The following is a 22,311-nucleotide window of genomic DNA, read 5'->3' on the forward strand; positions in this document are numbered from 1 at the left end:
TCCTTTTATACTTATTTATTACACATTTTAATTCAACAACTAAGAAAGCACAGGATGCCGTGAAAGACAAATCTCAAACCCGGCCAATTTTTAGCCTGACCACAATATTCATAATTTTAAGTTTAAAATTCAGGGAATTTCTGTCCTCAACCATAAAATTCAGTAATAATAATAATAAAAAAAAAATCCTGTGATGCATTTGGCTAATAATTTTGCTGCCAAAAGATTCTCCCACTTCAGCTGTGGATCTCTGCAGCTCCTCCAGAGCCACCACGGTCCTCCTGCTTCTCTGATCAATCCAGGTGGACGTCCATGTCCTGGTAGGTCAGCAGGAGGTCCATCTTCTCTCCAGGTCCACATGATGGATGGATCAGAACTCTGGGAGATGTTTAAACCTCAGGATGTTGCTATAAACATTAACCCAGTTTTAAACAATACCAGAAACTTATTTTCCTGACCCGTCTGCTGGGATCTTTGGTCCCCATGATGCTGCTGGTTCTCTGATCTCTGATGTTCTCTAAAGAACCTCTGAGGCCAGAAACAGACCGTCAGGATTCATTCAGAGATCAAACAGATTTCATAGAATAAACATTTCAGATTTTTATTTGTAAAGCTTGTATAAGCCATGTCTCCACTTCCTGTTCCTCTCCTTTATTCTGTCACATCAGATTCCAGTAAAATACATTGACGTTTGTAGAAATTGAATGGCTTGAAAAAGGCATTTAAAATACAAAAATAGAAGATTAAAAATAAAAAAAAGGTAATTAAATCAGTTGATTGGGTTAAAAGGTTGGGGTATAAAGCAAATAAGGCAATATTTCATAATTATCCCCTTGTTTGAATTATTATTTAATATTAATACAAAATTTACACATCATGGTAACAAATTAATCAAAGAGATAAAACTTTTGAACTGATTTTAATTGAATTTTTTTTAGAATATCTATATCTACTGAATAGATTTTATGTTTGACGTTAAATAAAACATCCAAAAATGTTTATCTAATTAATCCTTCCTGAGGACACATATTTCAACTTTTACACACAAAACATTTTAAAAAAAATGAAATCAGCATCAAGATTTTTTAGAAGTAGAGGTTAATAAATAGAGGTCAGACCTTCTCGTTTAAATATTTGTTTAGTTATTCCATAATAAATGTAAATTCGTCTGTACTGCGGAGCTCTGGGAACGGATCGGCGCCGCTCAGCTCGCCATCAGAGAGTCACCGAAGACGTTCCCATAGGAGGTTTTCAGAAACTGGACGTAGTTCTGCAAACTGCGGTTGGTGGAGTCCGACTGGTCCAGTCGCTCCTTCATGTTCTGCAGCTGCGTGTGAAAGCGGCGCTCCATCTAGAGACAGAAAGCACATTTTAACTCGGGTGAACGTCGCAGTCAGAACCAGGGGTTATGCACAACGCGGATAAGCGACGCACGTCCTCCTTGCTGCGCTGCAGCTGACTCAGCTCGGATTTGGCTCGGCTCAGCTGGGTCTGCAGCTCCAGCGCTCTGGACTGGGACGCCTTCTCTTTGGCCAGAACCCTCTGCACGCTGCCGTCCACCTGCAGGCCGAGACGTTAATGAGACACAGGCTGAACACGGTGAGCACTTCTTCTCTGCTACATTTCTACTGAGAGTTTAAATCACGTGTGTCAAACTCAAGGCCCGCGGGCCGAATCTGGCGCAATTTATCTGGCCCTCAAGAGCCAAAACAGGCATATCATGTCATAAAGTAGAGGCATTTAACATTTTAAATTGTATAAAGTGGCTAAAACTGTGCCTCCTGTAGCGGACGTTGATTATTTTTAACTGTGTAGTAACAGCATCCTGCCACTAGATGTCAGTTTTTCCACAACACATTAAAACAACCCAGAAATGTCCAAAAAGAGAAAAAGTGACAAAGAATGATGAGTTTAAAGTGTAATTAATCCTAATATCAACTTTTTTTTTTTGCAGATAAACTGTTTAAACTGGGGCTAATGATGCTACTTTCATGTTACTGTGAAATCTCTTTAACATTTTTATGTGAACTGGAAATAAATTATGAAATTAAATAGTGTCATCTATACACGTGCAATCGGCCCTTTAAATGACTTCATGATGCCGAATTGGCCCAATATAGAAATGAGTTTGACACTCCTGGTTTAAATGGTTGCATTAAACTAAACGACTAATTCAAACCAGGAGAGACGTCGAAACAACAGACAACACAACTGTGTTTGTGGCCCCAGAACAATTAAGAACTAAAAATGGAGTGTTTTTAATTCTAATTACTGCAGACAAATGAAAATAGTCTTACAAAAAGAAAATATTACAGTGGTAGATTGCTAAATATTTGTTTTTTTTACACTTATTGGGGAGTGGTGGTCTAGTGGTTACATTCTGAGAAGTGGCCGGTTCAAATCCCACAGACTGCCACCACGAGTTTCTGAGCAAGACCTTCAGCCCAGATTGCTCCCTTAGGGACGGCTTAAAGGCAGAAATGTACAATCACAACGACAAAGATTTATTTTATTTCTTTTAGTAACCATATCTTTCAAAGTAAAAAGGAAAAAAATTTTTAAAATCCAAAAATACTGTATTAATCCCAAAGGCAAATGAGATGCTGCTGTAACTCAGGTCATGTGGTTCCTTTACAGAGTTGCTGTAGATGTTGATGCTCTGCAGGCAGGAAGGATCTCCTGCAGCGGATCTGGATCACAATTAACGGATCAGACGTCGATTAGGTGTCGGTAAAATGTTTAAAGTGGGTTTGCTCCACATGGAGGAGAGCTGCAGCAGTTAAATAATCTAATTAATTATACATTTTACCAGAAACTTTCAGGAATCTCACCACAGCATTAAGTTCTGGTCAAACTGTTTAATACATAGACTTGTTTGATGGTTGGACTTTATGTTCAACAAGGATTGATGCACAACTCAATAAAAGCTGTTCTCTTGAAAAATAACATTCTGATTAATAAAAAACAGTTACATTTCCTGTTTTAAATAGACCTTGTTTACAAACATCTTTATCTGTTGCTTCTGGTTATTGATGAGAAAAGTCTAAATTAGATCGCAGTTATGTTTGAAATATATCACAATTTAGATTTTTGTTAAAAATCCTACAGTCTTAGTCCAAATCTGGTTCTTACTTTTAAAAATAGACAAATTTTTTCCATTTTTGTTTTTTAATTTAGCTTAAAACATTTTGCAAACTGGCGACTTTCTTTTCTTAAGGTAAACATCCAAAACTATTCAAAAGTTTTAGCTTTACAGAGACTTATGCATCCCTTCATTAAAAAAAACTCTGAATCCTTTATTGGTCTAATTAAAACATTACATCCTGAGCAGGTAAAGAAAATTAAAATCACATTAGAATTTGTGTGATTTTACTTTTAGAAACCAAGGCGGGGGGGGGGGGTTGCGCCCAGGTTGTTCTCCTGGTACACTGCAAAAACGGATCTAAAAATAAGTAAAATGTTCTTAAAATGTGTGTTTTTGTCCTAGATTTGAGCAGGTAAATAATATTATCTGTCAATGGAATGAGTATTTTGACCCCTAAAATAAGATAATTAGACATCCTGCACTTGAAATAAGATGATGGAGATGAGTTGTTCCTATTTTAAGTGCAAAAGTCTTATTCCATTGGCAGATCATCTTATTTACCTGCTCAAATCAAGCACAGATACACTAATTTTAAGAAAATATTACTAATTTTTAGTTACGTTTTTGCAGTGTAGAGCTAAGCGCTGCAGTGAGGCTGTGATTCAGGCTGATCTGAAAACTAAACGGAGGTCTCCTGGTGCCGACCTGTCGCTGAGCGTCCTCCAGAGTTTGCTGCAGCTGTCTGGACGCGGCGCTGCACTCGCGGCTCTTCTCCTCCAGCTGCAGCTGGAGGCTGCGGATCCGTCCCTCCTGCAGGCTGACGGTCTGGGCCGAGGTGCACGCTTCTGCACTCATGTCTTCCAGCTTCCTACAATCAACACGCAGCAAACAGCGAGACATAATTAGTGCTTTAGATTCAGGGCGGTTCTCTCCTGCTTGCATAATAAACCCAGATTCTACTGATACATCCTGAAATAAGATGTTAAATGATCTCTAAACTAACAAAGTCTTCTGCTATTAACAAACATGTTTACAATGCAGAAAGAGAACTAAAAGTAAGTAAGATTTTCTTGAAATTAGTATTTTTCCTTGATTTCAGCAGCTAAATAAGATTATTTACCAATGGAAGGAGTATTTTGACCCCTAAAATAAGATAATTAGATACTCTGCACTTGAAATAAGATGATGGAGATGAATTGTTCTTATTTTAAGTGCAAAAATCTTATTGGTCCAAATTTGGTCGACAGCAGAACAATGATCCAGAACACAGCAGCAAATCTACAAAAACGGAACTAAAAACAAGTAAAATTTTCTCAAAATTAGTGTATTTGTTCTTGATTTGAGCAAAACGTTTATATAAAGATGTGTTGCATTTTAAATAGGAAAAACAAGTGCAGTTTATCAAATTATCTTATTTTAGGGGTAAAAACACTGATTCCATTGGCAAATAGTCCTATTTAGATGCTCAAATCAAGGACAAATACATTAATTTCAAGACAATTTTTACTTCCAGTTCACTTTTGTGGTGTAATTATTTTGTTTCCATTTAAATGAAACCATTTAAACTTTGTTTAGGTCCTGAAGTCCCATCAGGCCTCTTGGTGTGAGGAGGAACACCTGCTCAGGTGAGCCAGCGGCACCGATGCACCAAACCTGAGACCTGATGAGTCGCGTGACGTTAGCAGGTAAATAAATACCTCTCCAAGTTGTGAACTTTCTCCTTCAGCACGTTGTTCTCCTCCTGCAGCAGCAGATTCCTCTGCTGGAAAGTTTCCAGCTGAGCACCTTGCTGCTCGACCTGCAGACAGACACAGACAGACTAATTCCCCACGTCGAGCTGCTAGTCAGACTCATTCCTTAAAATGTGAAACAGGTGAATTTACTGATCTCTCTGTGGTTAAATCCTCATCATGGTCTTACTGATTAGGACCAAAACAAAGAAAGAAACAAGCAATCAAATCATGACTTTACATTAATATAAATATAAAGCAGGGATGTCCAAACTTTGTCATGTGGGCCAAAAAAACTAATAAAAAAAAAAAAGTATTTGCCCTAAAATTGTTTTGAGATTTTCTTTACTTGCTCCACAAAATTTGACTATGCAACATTTTAATTAAAGAAATTAGTCAGATTTTCTGTAGGAAAGGGATGCATAAATCATTGTAGGTTTAAAACTTATAAAGCGTTTTGCATATTTGCCTTATTAAAAGATGGTCATCCAGTTCACATCCAGCTGTTTTGCTAACCGGACCATCTCAATAAAAAAAAAAGAAATAAATTAAAAAAAATCTGTCTATTCTCAGCATTAAAAACAGGATTTGGGTCACGCTTTCAGTGAAATCACTTGCTGTATTTATCTAGTTTCCTTAGTTACAACTACTTTTGAGTATTGCTGGGGTCCTATTTGCTATGAAATTAAAAGTTGTGTTAACTTAAAAATTAATACTTTGTGTGGTACCAAACATTTTCAATTGCAGGAAGATTTTGATTTGGCTGTAATAATTTCACTCTAATTAAAAATAATGATTAATCTGCATCAACAGGCCTCGTTTGTGGGCAAAATCATTTTATTTCACCAAATAAATTGTGTTTTTCTCTCATCATCTGGATGGATGCTTCTTCATGTTCCTCTGCTAACAGCTGCCGTTTAGCTCAGGCTGATGACGCAGCTGTGATATGTGGAGATGTTTAGCAGAAGTCAGAATTAATAGTTTGGTTGGTAATAAACACGCTTAGCCGCTTGATTCTTACATGTAACTTGGGCGTTAAATCAGGAAGTTAATTTCGGACTCCGCCCTGATATAAAGCTGCTTCCATCCATGATACCTGGAGTGGGGGGGGGGGGGGGGGGGGGGGGGGGGGGGGGCACACACCTTGTGTCTGACCTCGGCCAGAGCAGCGTGGTGCTCCAGGTTCCTCCTCTCGTGGACGTGGGCCTCCTCCTGGGCGTCTCGGAGCTGCTGCTCGCTCCTCCTCAGTCTCTCGGGCAGCGCCTCCAGCTCCTGGACCCGGGCCAGCAGCTCCCGTCTCACCTGCTCCTTCTCCTGCTCCAGGCTCACCTTCAGCTCCCGCGCCTCCTTCTGGGCGGCCTCCAGCTTCAGGCGGTGCTCCTCCGACTCCAGGCGCGCCTGCTGGACCTGAAGGCGCCGACAACACACGCGGTTTGCTGGGGAACGTCTGTGAGGACCTGCGGTGGCGAGGAGGCGGGGGGGCGGGGGGGGGGGGGGGGGGGGGAGACAGGGACGCACCTTCTTCTTGTATTTCTCCAGCTGCACGTCGGACTTTCTGAGCGACGACTTCAGCAGGCGGGCCTCAGAGAGAAGTCCTCCCAGTTTGTCCTCCGCCGACGTCAGCTCGCTCTGGTCGTGATGCACAGGCAGAATAAATCACAGCAGCCAACTCATGAGACGCACGGTGCTCTGCGGCGCGGCCCGCTACCCTGAGCGTTTGGTTCTCCAGCCTGAAGGTGGCGCTCTCTGCGCTGGTTTGGTGCAGCTGGTTTCTCAGCTCCTCCCTCTCTGCCCGACTCTTCTCCTCCGCCGCGCGGAGCCGGGAGCTCAGCTCCGTGATCCTCCTGAAAGACAAACAGCGTTCGGTCCAGACGTGGTCGCACTGCAGAACGATGATCCAGAACACAACAAATCTACAAAAACGGAACTAAGAACAAGTAGAATTTTCCCAAAATCGGTGCATTTGTCCTTGATTTGACCAAAAAGGTTTATATGATCTGTGAGTGGAAGAAGATTTTTGCACCTAAAATAGGAACAACAGGTGCAGTTATCTGATTATCTCATTTTGGCAGGGTGCTTGCTCTTTTTCCAAATTAAAATTCCAGACTTTTTTAAAACTGATATTTTTTTTCCCAAGACCTTAACTTTATGTACTTGTATACTTGTGTGCCTACTGCCTACTTCATTGGTTGAGATTGTACAAACTGTTTATTAGAAATGTTCATTGAATACTAGCCTATAAAAATTAACAAATGCATTTTTCACAGTAAATTATGCTTGTACTGATTAAAACATTTCAAAACATGAAAATCACAAGTACATGAATTTCACATCAAACAAGTGTTTGATTCCATTAGGCTAATACAGTACATGACCAGTTAGTGAAATTATAGTTTTATAGCCTACCTTCCTATTTCTCATTTCACAATGCCTTTGTTACCTGACTCCGCCAGATAGATTTGCTTTGCATATCCATCTGGAAACCTTCCGTTGAAGTAATTTTGGGAAGGGGCGAAAATACTGGTTAGCTGATTGGCCTATGTTGGTGATAGACGGGCCAAATAAACCAATCAGATTCGTCGTCGCTCTGTTACGAGCGACGACGAAAACACAAACACAAGCCAAGCTACTCTTGCTGCTGCAGGTAAAGGCTCGTTAGCTCAGCAAACAAATACTCTGTATAAAACTTGCTCGATAGCCACGCTAACGCTAGTTTCATCGGCTGAAGCCGCCATGTTCTTTAGACTGAACTGTCGCGCTTCTCGTTGCGTCACACCTCAACCCGCCTCAAAGCCAACGCTGATTGGACGTTCGTTTGGTGAACGGCTCCAAATTTTCTTTAACGGAGAGTAGCCAGACTGATCTGCGAGTGAAACCTTGGAAGCTCGCGAGATCAGGATGGTCTCACGAGGCTAATGCCTTTGAGCATACTGTAAAATTCTACCATCCATTTTTTTCCCATACTTTATTAAGACTTTCACACAAAATTCAAGATTTTTCAAGGTCTGGAAAACAGTGTTTCAAAATTCCATACTTATTAAAACTTTCAAGACTTGCGCAAGCACCCTGTTTTAGGGATAAAAATACTCATTTTAAATTGGCAGATAATCTTATCTACCCGCTCAAATGAAGGACAAATATGCTGATTTGAAGAAAATGTTCCTTATTTGTAGGTCTGTAGAACAGAATAGCTGAAAACTAAAAGAATCCAGATGCAAAGTCTAGATGTCTGATTAAAATGCTGCGGTGGGACTTTAGGAAAGCTGTGCAGAAAAAATGAATATATGCAAACCTCAATAAACCGAAGCGACGGCGAAGAGCAGAACCCCGCGCTAAAGACGAGCGCTAAAGACGCTCCTACAGGCGGATGATTTACGGGGCCGGAAGGGAAGATGAGATATTTCCAGATTTCCTCCACATCAACCAGAGGATTCCCTAAAGCAGGGCTCACCAAACCTTTTGACACTGAGAACTACTTCTTTGGTACCGCGTCTCATGAAGGGCTGCCAGCGCTGACTAGAAGAATTAAAACTTACCTTAACTTTGTGTAATATAAACATGGTTTTAATTACCTGGCACCAGTATAGGGTAGCGGTGGGGGTGGAAACGACTGGATTTACAGGCAGGAGGGGAACGGTGGCAGATGTGTTGTCAGGAAACAGCTACAATGATTTTCATCTGTACGCCGCACTAGTTGGACGTAGAGCTGGCTGATATGGCTTAAAGATAAAATCTAACATTTTATTTTACCAAATCCGATTCGTTTTCCCTCCTTTTCGCTTCCCGAAAAAAATTTAGAGAAATTATTTTAAAATCTTGCTTTTATTTTAGTCATTTCGTCTGGGAGTCGACCTGAATTCAAAGTGCAACTAAATCCAAGCTGTGAAACATGATTTAAAAACAAGATGGCCGCCCTGCACTGCAAAAACGGATCTAAAGATAAGTAAAATGTTCTTAAAATTTGTGTTTTGTCATAGATTTGAGCAGGTAAATAATATTACCTGCCAATGTAATGAGTATTTTGATCCCTAAAAAGAGATAATTGGATATACTCCACTTGAAATAAGTGTAAAAATCTTATTCTATTGGCAGATCATCTTGTTTACCTGCTCAAATCAAGGAAAAATACACAAATTTTAAGAACATTTTACTTATTTTTTTAGCTCCATTTTTGCAGTGTGCCGTCGTTAATAATAAAAATATAACTAAATGTTTACTGCTGGTGGTTTTACACAATTCACTTCACTGGTGTAACTTAAAGCTAACTTAAAAGAAAATAAGTAAATTAAAAAGTTTCCTCTTTACAATATTTTGATGATATATTTTACTAAACATATATTCAGCATTGCTGCTATAATCTTCAAGCCCAATGAACGCGTTAGCTGAATAAAATTATGATTTTCCAAAAATTAAATCTTAAAAACCAAATTGTAAATTGAAATGAATCGATTAAATTAAGCTCTAGATGGACGCGTGCACAACGAGAGCCAAACCTCATCCAACCCGTCCAGAATGGAACGACGGCGCCTAAATTTCTCGAGGTCTGCTGACCTTCGCTCGCCGTTTATCAACACTACCGCTAACTTCCTCTGGCTCTAATGTTCCACCTTCCCTTCTGGATTCATAACAAGCCGATCTAATTCATGGATCAGTCACAACGATCAGGGAATCAGTCCTGACTCACAGTTTGAGGTCGGCGGTTTCTTCCTGCAGCTGCCGTTTCCCAGCGGCGGCCTTGGAGTGGCGCAGACACCAGTCGCTGGACGTGGACAGAGCCTGAGACAGCTGCGTCTCCTTTAAGACAAAACCACACTTTAGCTTTATACCCCATTTCCAGAAAAGAGACAAAGTTTTTGTTTTCCTTCTATGCAAGTTTTACTGATCCATTAAAGAAATGAAACGACTGAAGCAGCTACACTAAACATCTGGAGGCTTTTAACCTTTAAATGATATCAGAATCAGTTTTAGTCCACCAGTTTGAGACACAAACAAGGAATTTGAATAATTTAAACATACACTGTGAAAGGGAAATTAAAATAGGTGAAAATTTTCTTTAAATGAGTGTATTTGTCCTTGATTTGAACAAGTAAATAAGATTATCAGCCAATGGAATATGATTTTTGCATTTAAAATAGGAACAACTCATCTCCATCGTCTTATTTCAAGTGCATTATATCTAATCATCTTATTTAGGGTAAAAATACTTATTCTATTGGCAAATAATGTTATTTACCGGCTCAAATCAGGAACAGATACACTCATTTCAAGAAAAATGCACTTATTTTTAGATGGTATTGCAGTGTAAATATACTATAATTAAGAACAGATATAAAAATATATATTTTTTGTATATTCAGTGCTTTTTGAAATGGTTGGATTGGTGCCAATATGAAAGGAATCAATCAGTCCTCTGCTAAGTGTTCATCAGCGCTCTGTAGCGCCACCTGGAGGTAAAGATCCAAACAGGTTGTGTTGTGAAAATAGTAAAAGATGACAGTAAAGTCAGCTTTTGGAGGTTTCCAGTAAGTAATTGTAATGTATCGATTTTACAATAAATCGTATTTCTGATCATGGTACAATTTATTTCTAATAACTATAAACGACACGATAAATGTGGCAACAGCAGAAGTTTTAAACAATAAAAATATAAAGCTGCAAATCCTGCAAAACGTCAGGACTGAGAAAATATATTTAAAAAAAATACTTTTCAGATTCAAATAATCTCTTAATCCTTTGAAAACTACTTTTTTCTGTTATATACGGCAGAACAATTGATCACATTTGCAATATAATCACAATTTTAAAAAACACAATTTCTAAATCTCAGAGTTCTGTCATTTTTGGCTACGTAACATTAAATGGATCAGCGTCCTGTAGATGTCAGTAAAATGTTCAAAGTGGGGTTGCTTCACATGGAAGGGAAGAAAGCTGCAGCAGTGAGATAATCTGATTTTATTACTTGTTTTATAGTTTATATAATTATACATTTTACCAGAAACTTCCAGGAATCTCACCACAGCATTAAGTTCTGGTCAATCAGTTTAATACATAGACTTGTTTGTTGGTTGCACTTTATGTTCAACAAGGGTTGATGCCCAAATCAATTAAAAGCTGTTCTCTTGAATAATATTCTGATTAATAAAAACAGTTAAATTTCTTGTTTTAAATAGTCCTTGTTTACAAACATCTTTATCTACAGGCTGTTTTTGTTGCTTGTGGTTAATGCAGAGAAAAGTCTAAATTAAAAACGCATTATGGTTGAAATAAATGCATTTTTAACTTTAGGTAAAATCATACAGCCCTGCTGTAATATCTGCTGAACCTCCATGTCCTGGTTTCCTGAGTTCAACGCTCAGACGCCGCGCTGAAGCCCCGCCCCTGACCTTCTCCTGAAGCTTCTCCGCCAGCTGCCTCGCTGACTCCTCGGCTCGCTCGGCGCGCTGCGTCATCAGGCCGAGCGACTCCCGCTCTTCCTCGCGCTGCTGCTCCTCCTCCTCCTCCCTCTGCTGCCTTAGAGTCTGCAGCTCGGCCTGCAGGACCCGGAGCTCGTCCCGCTGCTGCTCCTGACTCTGCTGCATCCTCTGTGTCACAGGCAGAGCCAACGGGAGAAGCGATAAGCGGTGATAGCCGGTTACTCTTCTCCCTTACAATCTGAGTCAGCCATATTGGTCAGGCACGTGTCCTGCTCCCTTTTCTTTCCTCTGCATGACTCTAAAACACAGAAAGTCTGCTTTTCCTATGCAGTGGAAATAAATGCATGGCTTACATTACACTTCCATAGGTATTTCTGGTTAAGTGCATTGGTTAGCTGATGGGCAGGACTGTAGATAAACTTTCTGCCTTTCAGGATTCAGTCCAGGTGGACCTCAGCTGCTGCTTGCCATCAAACTGGAAAGGGTTAAAAGGAGCTGCTGGTTCTCCCAGGACCGGACGTCCCAGCAAATTCAACCCGAGGTCAGAGCAAGCGACGCTCAGAGAAATTACCATAAATAAAAAAACACGTCAGACTCTGGAGTCAGCAGGTTTAAGCTTAAAGTTCATGATTTAGGCGATTAGCTTTAAGACTACCAACGTATCTCAGCGTTATAGTGAGACAGCCCAACCTCAGCAGCAAATCTAGAACAGAGCGGCTGCAATGGCCTAGTCAAAGTCCAGACCCGCAGAGTGGAGCAGAACCCTCCGTGGGTTCTGTGTGACTTCTGGACCCAGACTGGTGACAGTTCCTAGAAGCTGCTGGACGTGGTTTTTCCCATCTGGGGAACATTTTTGTTCGCTGACTTGTTTTGGATGTTTTTTTGTAAACCTGAGGTTAGATTAAATATTTTTTAAACATCTCCTTTCATTTGTCCTGATGAATAAAAACCTTCAGTTGACAAAAATCTTACTTTATTTCCCCCAGAAGTATTAAAAGAAACGTTTGATGGTCTCGCTCTAAATTAACAGCACATCAGACCGCATTAATGGACCTGAGTGAAGTTGCCCCCCCCCCCCCCACACCTTCTTCAAATCAGACAAAATTGGTGTCAAACGTTTGTGCAGCAAAAATTTTCGTTTGTACTGATAGCAGTACAAGTGAAAATTTTTGCTATAGAAATTTAAAAAAATATACAATTTAAATATAAAATATTTTAAATAATTTTAAATATTTTAAATATATAAAATATTTAAAATGCATATTTTAAAATATATAAAATGTTTGTACTGCTATCATTTTAATTATATTAATAATAGTTTGTAGAGGTCATCAAAGGTCAGTGAAAGTCTGTTCATGCTGAAACTGAATTTCATATAAATTATAAGTTGCTAACCTATGAATATGAATAATTAAATTTTAACCTAAAAGAAATGATAGCGGCACAAACTAAAATTTATACTGCACAAACGTTTGACACCAATTTTGTCTGATTTGAAGAAGGTGGGGGGGTGGGGGTGGGGCAACTTCACTCAGGTGATTAATAATGCAGTTAATAAAGAAGAATATATTTTTTTTCCTGCTAATGTCCTGAGTTTGCCAGACGTATGAAGGCAGCAGGTCTGAAGTGAGCTGCGGTAGAATCTGTCCCCAGACCTGGATCTGAGCCTCCAGACGGGCCTTTTCAGCCTCCGCTTGGTTCAGCTGGGCCTCCAGGTGGCTGCGGCTCGACTCCAGGACCTTGGACAGCTCTGCGCTCGTCTTCACGTTGTCCTGCGTGGGCAGAGGCGGCGGCCGGCGGGTCATTTCTGCTTTACGTACGTTACCTTTGTGAAATTACCTCAATCTGACGGTTTAACTGGTGCAGGCGCAAACCTTTTCAAAGTCCAGGTTCTCCGCCAGCTTTGAAGCCTCCTTCTCCTTGTTCGAGAGCTTAGCGAAAAGTCTCTGCAGGAGAAGCAGTGAAAAGGAAAAAGTGGTGAAAAGGGGGGAGAAAGGCGGATCTGAGGAGGAGTTAAAGACTCACCAGCTTCTCCGCCTCGCTGTCAGCCAGACTTTTCATCAGGGCGTCTTTCTCCGTCGACCACAGCAGCGACTCTCTCTGTGGAAACAGCAACGTTTCTGCAACACTTTGTTTTGCCTTAAAAACCTAAATGGCTTCTGAATAATATGTTTATTTCAACTTTTTTAAATATATTCGCTAAAAAAAAAAAGCCAGAGTTGTCAACCAAGCACAAAGGAAACTAAAATTAAGTAAAACTTTCTTGAAATGATTGATTTGCGCAGGTAAATAAAATTATCTGCCAGTGGAAAATAAGAACAATTCAAAGTGTAGTTTATCAAATTATCTTATTTTAGGGGTCAAAATACTTATTCTATTGGCAGACAATCTTATTTAGGGACAAATACAATATTTTTTTTTTTTTTTACAATACGAACATTTCTGCTGAAATTTGTTTATTTTATGTTTAGTCGGTTACAACAAAAATGACATGAAGGTGTATTTTTAACGAGGTTTGGCTTAAAAACCGGGGAGACGTAGTTTTTAAAGCCCGGTACAGACATGTATATGTTTACTATAAAAAAGGGAACTAAAAGTAAGTAAAGTTTTCTTGAAATAAGTCTATTTGTCCTTGATTTGAGCAGGTAAATAAGATTATCTGCCAATGAGTATTTTGACCCCTAAAATAAGATAATTAGATAAACTGCACTTGAAATAAGATGGAGATGAGTAGTTCCTATTTTAGGTGCAAATCTCTTATTCCATTGGCAGATAATCTTATTTACCTACTCAAATCAAGGAAAAATGCACCAATTTCAAGAAAACTTTAGACACATTTAGTTCCCTTTTTTACAGTAAGCGCGTACCGGGCTTTAAAAACTACGTTTCTCCACAGAAAACTTCACAGCTGGGACTCCAAATCCCTGTTTTTAAGACAAACCTCGTTAAAAATACACTTTCATGTCATTTTTGTTGTAACCGACTAGACATAAAATGAACACATTTCAGCAGAAACTTTACCACTGTAAAAAAATTATACACTACTAAAAGTAATGTTTTCTTGAAATTAGTGTATTTGTCCCTAAATAAGATTATCTGCCAATAGAAGTTTTTTGACCCCTAAAATAGGATAATTAGATAAACTACATTTGAAATAGGATGATGAAGATGAGTTGCTCCTATTTTCCACTGGCAGATAATTTTATTTACCTGTTCAAATCAATCATTTCAAGAAAGTTTTACTAACTTTTAGTTTCTTTTTTGCAGTGTAGCAGAACCGATAATGCACAGTTTAAGATTAAAAACCCAGCAGAACCCCTGAGCTGTTCAGTTCAGCCCCCCCCCCCCCCCTCTGCTAGCTGTACCTCGTATTCGCTCCAGTCCCTGAGGAGATCTCGCAGGTTGTGATTTGTTCTGTCGAACATTTCTATTTTCTCCAGCAGCAGCTCCTGCTGCCGTCCCAGCGAGGCTGAGTGGAGCTTCGACGGCCGCTTCTCCTGGAAAATAACGCCGTGGTTGCAGTGATTTGGTTCTGAGACGCATTTTAAAAACAGGGGATGGACTTTTTCATCGCGTAACGTGTCATAAAATCAAATCAAAAGAGCGACTAAGGCTCTTCACCACAGGATTGCATGGTTGGTTCAGTCAGGTGTTTCCTTTCTACTCTGGTTTTGTCACTTTTTACGGTCCTGCCCAAAAAATCCAAAGTAGGAACTCCAATATGGAGAAACATTATTTCGTACAATACGACCAGCTGAGTTTGGCCCTTTCCATAAATACAGAAAATAAAGACCTGAAGCACAAATTTTGAAGCTGAGAAAGATTAAATTATTCAAATTATCGCACAACTGGTGTCCTCATGTGAATACTGCATAAAACATTTTTTTGGTTTTCTAAGAGGCAAACGTGGGCCTGGAGCTGCAGCTCCCTGATTTAAAGTGACGCCTACCTTAGCAAGGCCATCAATGGTTTCCTTCAAAGCTGTGAGCTGATTGGCCACAGCCACGCCGTCGATTTCTGCCTCTATGAGCGTCCTGAGGAGCACGTCTGCGTCTCTCTGCTGATCGCGGGACTCTGATCTGTAGACGACATTTCAACACGAGCTGAGCCGCCGATGCCTTGGACGGAGCGAGAGACAGAGGTGAAGCGGGAACGACAGAGAGGGAGGAAGAAGAAGAAGAAGCTACACTCTGAAGAGAAGAAGAAGAAGAAAAGGCAGGAAGGGCAGAATATAGCTGGAGTCCTCTTCCAACTCCAAAGTTATTTACAATATAAAACTAGGATATTCAGACAATTTAAAGTCAAAAATAAAAAAAATTAAAAGTTAGGAGACACCAGATAAACCGTTGTTGCAAAGTATCCAGAAACACATCTCATAAATTGACCTTTTAATCTCAGAGGACTTCTCGTAGGTTTTTGTTGCAAACCTCTGACTTTATAATCTTAGCTTTAAAGGGTACGTAGCATGAAAAATCCTCTGTTTTTAGCCCATAACTGCGTTTTGTTGTCTACTTTGGAGTCTCCAGGACCTGCATAGATATATTTATTTTCTCCTTGGGTCACATTTTTCAAGCAGTTCGGTTTTCTCTGTTCTTTATTATGTTTTTTTAAACAATTACGTTACAGTATTTGCTGCAGAGCTGCTATAGAAGATAATTGACTTCCAGCTAAACAATTTCGCAAATCTGCCATTTTGTTTGTTTGTTATTCCGCAGCAATTTTGTCATCTGAAGGATCCCGAAGCTACAGGTGAGTAGGTCAAAATGTTCGGCTGTTTGGTGTATTAACCCACACAAATTATTGCATGGGTCCCCAGCAGACTACAAAGATGGCCGAACGGTCTGTGACCTGGAGGGGGGGGGGGTTATGCGCATCCTTTGCATTTAAAGAGACGGCACCTAAATGAAACGCTCTCAGACGCTCCTTAGAACAGGGGCAGAAGCTGTGAGGCAACAAAAACGAGGAATTCAGACCAAAACGTTGCAGCTCCACTTTATACAGACCAAAACTGAATGATTTAAAGCTACAGTTGGTAATCCTGTTCAGAAACACTTTCTGTTATACTGGGTGAAATGCTCCTTCCATCCTGAAAGTAGTAAATACATTATGTATTCAGAAAAAGGAGGTTATAATAATAAAAATAATAATAATAATAATAATAGCTCTGTGGGAGCGGCACGCCTGTGTAAACTCTGACCAATCCCTGCCCTTGGACCCAAAGAGCAGGGATTAGTCAGAGTTTAGGTCCTGCTCTCACCCCCCTTTGTCCCTCAGGTTCCTATTAGTCTAAGATTTTATCAATTTAGCCAAATGATGTTCAATATGGAGCTGCCTGGGGAGAAGTGTGAGAGGAAGACCACAGTGAAGGTTAATGGACGCAGTGAAGGGAGAAATGCAGCGGATGTCAGGGTGAGACGGATCAAGCCGTTTTGTTTATGGACGACTGTGTGATTTCTCTGCAGCAAAAAGCAGGTGATGAAAGCAAACGGCATTACTGAGGCACAAAAAGATGAATGTGAGACAAATACAAGGAGCTAGGTGAGCTGCTAGATTGTTTGGTCTGTTACTGATCAGGTCAAGGCCTTCACCGCTGGAGGACCTCTCCCCATCGAGGGTAAACACCTTTGAATAGCAGAGCGGCTGTGAGCCACGGCTGACTGGATGGGATCCCCTGCTGGTTCAGACAGAATCTAACAAATAAGGACAGTTTAGGAGAAAAAACAATTCCACCTATAATCTTTCAGGAGGTTCTTACGTCTTGGAACCGGACGAGCTGCCTTGTTCTCTCAGCAGGACGCTGAGGCTTTTAGAAACTCCGTGCAGCTCTTCGTCCTGCTCCTCTGCCTCTCGCTGATCCCTCATCCCACCAGTTGACTGAAGCTGTATTCTGCTTGTCTACCAGAGGAGAGAAAAAAAAGCAAATATGTTTAAGGAACTTTTACTAAAGTCCCCAAACCAAAAACAAACACACAGATTTCTGCTGTCAAGTAGATCTAAAGCCTTTAACGTTGTTATTAGGGTCTGTTTTAAAGGATCATGCTTCCCTTTACACACTTAGATACATTTAGATACAAGACATGCTCATTACATTTTTTTGTACAAGTTCATTGTTAAATAATGAGATTTTTTTTTAGCCCTTGGACTGTTTCCAGGAGCAGAGAACCAAATGGAAGTACAAAGACATGCAAAAAGAGTTTTTCATAATAGGTCCCCTTTAACTGCTGACATCTTCCTTTCGACCAGCTTCACATGTGGGTTTTATTTATTTGCATGTACGTTACTAGAAACATTCATTGGCACACCCAGTTTTTATATTGTGTTTTTTTTTTAAGCATAATGTCCCTCCGGTGCTTCGATATCAAGGAAACATTTAACTGAATCCCTGTTTCTGGATTTAGTAATGATAATGATTACCACATCTCCATAAACAACAGCCATTTAAACTGGATCCGTTTGTTTCGGTCAGATTGGACTGAGACTGAGCTTTTCAGCAACAAATACTCCAGGTGGGTCTGGAATGAATGAAATATGGAATATGTGGCAAAAGCATCTTAGGTCCACTGTAAGATATGATGGAGGATCTGTGATGCTGTGGGCCTGTATCTCTTCCAAATTGGCTCATCAGACAAAACCGACCTTCTGCAAGGCCATCTCAGTCCCCAGACCTAAATCCTTTAGAAAACCTTTGGGATAAGAGGAACGAAGAAAGACAGCATCCATGGGGACCCATGAGTCTAGATGATCTGGATTCTAGACAGACTGTGCAAAGAGGAATGGTAAGAGAACCCCATCCTCTGTATTATCAGACCTTGTAAAATGCTATAGGATGTTGTGAAGATGTAGTGTTTGTCTGACAAAAGGTACAAAGAATCTAATGCGTTGGACCTTTTGGTTTTGTCTGTAATTTAAAATAAATAACAGCAAGAGCACATTTTGTTGTGAAATTATGCTGCTGCATGAACAGGTTTGTTTGTTTTAAGGCTTTTTACACATATTTACCGGATGTGCCAATAAAAGTGGCCAGCTTACATACAAATACCCAAAGCTTAGACACACAGGTGCCAACATTTTGAGCTTTTTTTTTTAAGTCAATTTTAAACCATGTTAGAAACTGGGATTCTTCATAAATAAAATCGATGCCATTAAAAATAAAATAATTGGCATCCTCCCAAACATGATTACCTCGTCCTTAGTAAGTGAGGCAGCATTGGAGGAATCTTTAGAATCTGCGCAGTGTTTGAACTGTTTAGAAGCAGTAGAGCTTTCTGAGCTATCTAAAATTTTAGCTTCATCTAAACCTTCTACCTGTATGTTAGACCCAATCCCAACCAAGTTGTTTAAGGAGGTATTCCCTTTGATCAGTGGCACTATTTTAGACATGATTAATCTATCCTTAGTAAATGGATATGTACCACAGGTTTTGAAAGTAGCTGTTATTAAACCTTTACTTAAGAAACCTTCTCTTGATCAAGATGAGTTAGTAAATTACAGACCTATATCTAATCTTCTTTTCTTATCTAAAATTCTTGAGAAAGTAGTTGCTAATCAACTTTGTGAACATTTACAAAGTAATGACCTACTTGAGGAGTTTCAGTCAGGCTTCAGAGCTCATCATAGCACTGAAACAGCTCTGGTGAAGGTCACTAATGATATTCTCATGGCCTCAGATAATGGACTTGTGTCTATACTTGTCCTGTTAGATCTCAGTGCTGCATTTGATACAGTTGATCACAATATTCTCCTACAAAGACTTGAACATACTGTAGGGATTAAGGGGAAAGCATTAGGCTGGTTTAAATCTTATCTGTCAGACAGATTCCAATTTGTTCATGTTAATAATAAATCTTCCTCAAACTCTAGGGTCACTTGTGGAGTACCACAGGGTTCAGTCCTTGGACCAATTCTCTTTACTATATATATGCTTCCGATAGGCAAAATTATCAGACAGCATGGGATTAATTTCCACTGTTATGCTGATGATACTCAGCTATATTTATCCATAAATCCTGATGAATCCAATCAATTACTTCGACTGCAGTCATGTCTTGATGACATCAAAAGCTGGATGACTTTAAATTTCCTGCATCTAAATTCTGACAAGACAGAAGTTGTAATCTTTGGGCCAGAGTCTTCAAAAAATAAACTTCTTAATCAATCACTTAATCTGGGTGGCATTAAACTGGCCTCTGGTAATAAAGTAAAAAATCTTGGTGTTATTTTTGACCAAGACATGTCATTTAAATCCCATATTAAACAGGTTTCCAGAGTTTCCTTTTTTCACCTCCGGAATATCGCCAAAATTAGAAACATTCTGTCCAGGAGTGATGCTGAAAAACTGGTCCATGCATTTGTTACTTCAAGGCTGGACTATTGTAATTCTTTACTATCAGGAATTCCGCAAAATGCAGTTCAAAGCCTTCAGCTGATCCAAAATGCTGCAGCAAGAGTTCTGATGAAAATCAACAAGAGGGATCATATTTCTCCAATTTTAGCTTCCCTTCATTGGCTTCCTGTTAAATCAAGAATAGAATTTAAAATTCTTCTTCTAACGTATAAAGCCCTTCATAATCAAACTCCATCATATATCAGAGCTCTGATTACCCCATATGTTCCTAACAGAGCACTTCGCTCTCAGGCTGCAGGTCTGCTGGTGGTTCCTAGAGTCTCTAAAAGTAGAATGGGAGGCAGATCCTTTAGCTATCAGGCTCCTCTCCTGTGGAACCAACTCCCAGTTTTGGTCCGTGAGGCAGACACCCTGTCTACTTTTAAGACTAGGCTTAAAACTTTTCTTTTTGACAAAAATTATAACTAGTGACTCATGTTACTCTCAGCTACCTTTATAGTTTTACTGCTATAGGCTTAGGTTACTGGAGTATATCAGGATCTAATTTTCTCACTATATTGAGTTCTACTGTTCTACAATTATGCATTATGTGTTGTCATTTCTGCTTTAACTTTCTGTTCTCTCTCTTTTTCTTCATAGTAGGTACACCTGGTCTGGCGTTCTGTTAACTGTGACATCATCCAGAGAAGACGGCTCACCCGCTACTACCATCTAATGTAGAACAGATTACTAGATCAATGTGTGCTTCTGTGCTTTTTTGTTTCTCTTGTTGTGTCTCTGTTCTGTCTTCTGTAACCCCAGTCGGTCGAGGCAGATGACCGTTCATACTGAGCCCGGTTCTGCCGGAGGTTTTTTTTTCCCGTTAATGGGTGGTTTTTCTTCCCACTGTCGCTTCATGCTTGCTCAGTATGAGGGATTGCTGCAAAGCCATGTACAATGCAGATGACTCTTCCTGTGGCTCTACGCTTCCCCAGGAGTGAATGCTGCTTGTCGGGACTTTGATGCAATCAACTGGTTTCCTTATATAGGACATTTTTGACCAATCTGTATAATCTGACCCAATCTGTATAATATGATTGAACTTGACTTTGTAAAGTGCCTTGAGATGACATGTTTCATGATTTGGCGCTATATAAATAAAATTGAATTGAATTGAATTGAAACTGTGACCATGGTGGTATTAGATGGACAGTATGAGGAGACCTGAGACTTGTAGGAGCCCAAATCCCTTCTGCAAGACATTCTTCCTGGAGGGATCCAAGGTGTCCGGGTCTTTGGCCTGCCTCCATCTCCTCTCACCGGAGCATCTTTTCCCTGCATCCAAAAAAAAAAAGATAAGGTGTTGAAAATCTCTGCTAAATCTCTGTTAAAAATTAATTTGTCCGCCACTGGGAATAATAACATTGCTTTGGCCCGGTCAGATGGATAACAAGTGGAGGAAGCAAAAGATTAGGGTGATGGCAAGGAGGGCCATCCAAGGCTTGAAGTTGGTCACCACAGATTAAGCTTCAAAACACCAGTGGAAACATACAAGAAGCTAGTAATGGCAAGATTTCTCCCACTGATTATTGTGATGGGAATACTAATGTTCTTCATACCACATTTCAATAATATGCAAGTAAAAAAAACGTTAGCTTTCTTTTTTTAAAACAAAATTTGATGCAGCTTTTATGTCGTCTTATTATCTTTGCAGAGATGCCAATCTTATTTTCTACCGTTATATAAAACAAACATCTGACTGAATAGAGATAATTTTAAACCAACTGTAAATCTGCAAGAGCATAATTTGGGTCTTAACGATGCCAATTATGTTTGTAGCTGCATTAACTAGATCCATTCAAGTACAAGAGGTTAGTTTATAGCTATACCTTCGGAAAAAAGCAACTTTTCAGTCTCCTTTTCCGATGACCATACTGTCTCTTTATTAAAGGCACTAACCTGTGGTGTTCTGCTAGGACTCCTCCTCATATGAACGTGGACAGGTGTGCTCTCCGCTACGTGCACGTGAACCGGTGGCGGAGCTGACGGCGATCCTCTCGTTTTCATAGTCTTCAGATGTGTTACCGCGACATTTCGGTCGAAAATACGTTAAACTAAAACGAAACACCGTCAAGACGGAGAAACTCTGCGACGTTTTCAGCTATTTTGATCGCGCCAGCTTCTTGAGTCAAGGGAAAAAATCTCAACTTCTGTCTGAGGGGCAGAACGGTTGTTTCAAGTAACAAACGGTAGCTCTGATTGGCTAGCTTGCAAGATCTCGCTCTGTGATTGGTGCAGACGGGCTTTAACTAAACGTTGCCCGGGGTAACCGTTGGACCTAACAAGCCATCGACGCCGCGTTCTTGAAGCTGTTTGAGCAAAAAACAAAAACAAAAAACGGTTAACCCCGTGAAAAAGGGATAATATAAACTATTGTTGGTATGATTATTATTTCACTTTGATGTACACAATAAAAAGTCTTTTATTTAAAGCTGGCTTGAAAAGAACTTAAACGCAGTACGGGAGAAAAGTTAAAAAGGCACAATTCTGTTTATCGAAAATCTTGGACGTTCTTTAAATGTTTGTCGGAATCACACTTGTGGCGAATTCCCAAGGAAAACCAGTTTAAATTTATATAATCGTAGGGTAACGCTTGGACCCTCGAGGAAACTGCTGCGTTTCCGTTTTGTTTGACGTTGCTTCCGTCTGTTATGAGCAGGATGCTAATGCTAACTAGCTTAGCATTAGCTCGGCTTTGCT

The 22,311-nt window shown here is 39.9% G+C and overlaps 1 protein-coding gene across 1 annotated transcript; it reads right to left on the reverse strand.

The window, feature by feature from the left end:
* Positions 1-587: 587 nt before the first annotated feature.
* odf2b (outer dense fiber of sperm tails 2b) lies at positions 588-22,223 on the reverse strand. The gene is made up of 17 exons (XM_036144327.1): positions 21,511-22,223; positions 20,776-20,886; positions 16,984-17,123; positions 15,178-15,307; positions 14,594-14,725; positions 13,254-13,328; positions 13,103-13,174; positions 12,884-13,000; positions 11,199-11,396; positions 9,500-9,609; positions 6,524-6,659; positions 6,334-6,444; positions 5,959-6,222; positions 4,783-4,883; positions 3,791-3,953; positions 1,435-1,560; positions 588-1,351 (listed from the first exon to the last, which is right to left on the reverse strand). Exons 1-17 carry the CDS (start codon positions 21,616-21,618, stop codon positions 1,205-1,207), a joined length of 2,241 nt encoding a protein of 746 aa, XP_036000220.1. The 5' UTR covers positions 21,619-22,223; the 3' UTR covers positions 588-1,204.
* Between the last annotated feature and the right edge of the window lie 88 nt (positions 22,224-22,311).

The sequence above is a fragment of the Fundulus heteroclitus genome, chromosome 12 (assembly GCF_011125445.2).
Source record: "Fundulus heteroclitus isolate FHET01 chromosome 12, MU-UCD_Fhet_4.1, whole genome shotgun sequence".
NCBI classification, from domain to species: domain Eukaryota; kingdom Metazoa; phylum Chordata; class Actinopteri; order Cyprinodontiformes; family Fundulidae; genus Fundulus; species Fundulus heteroclitus.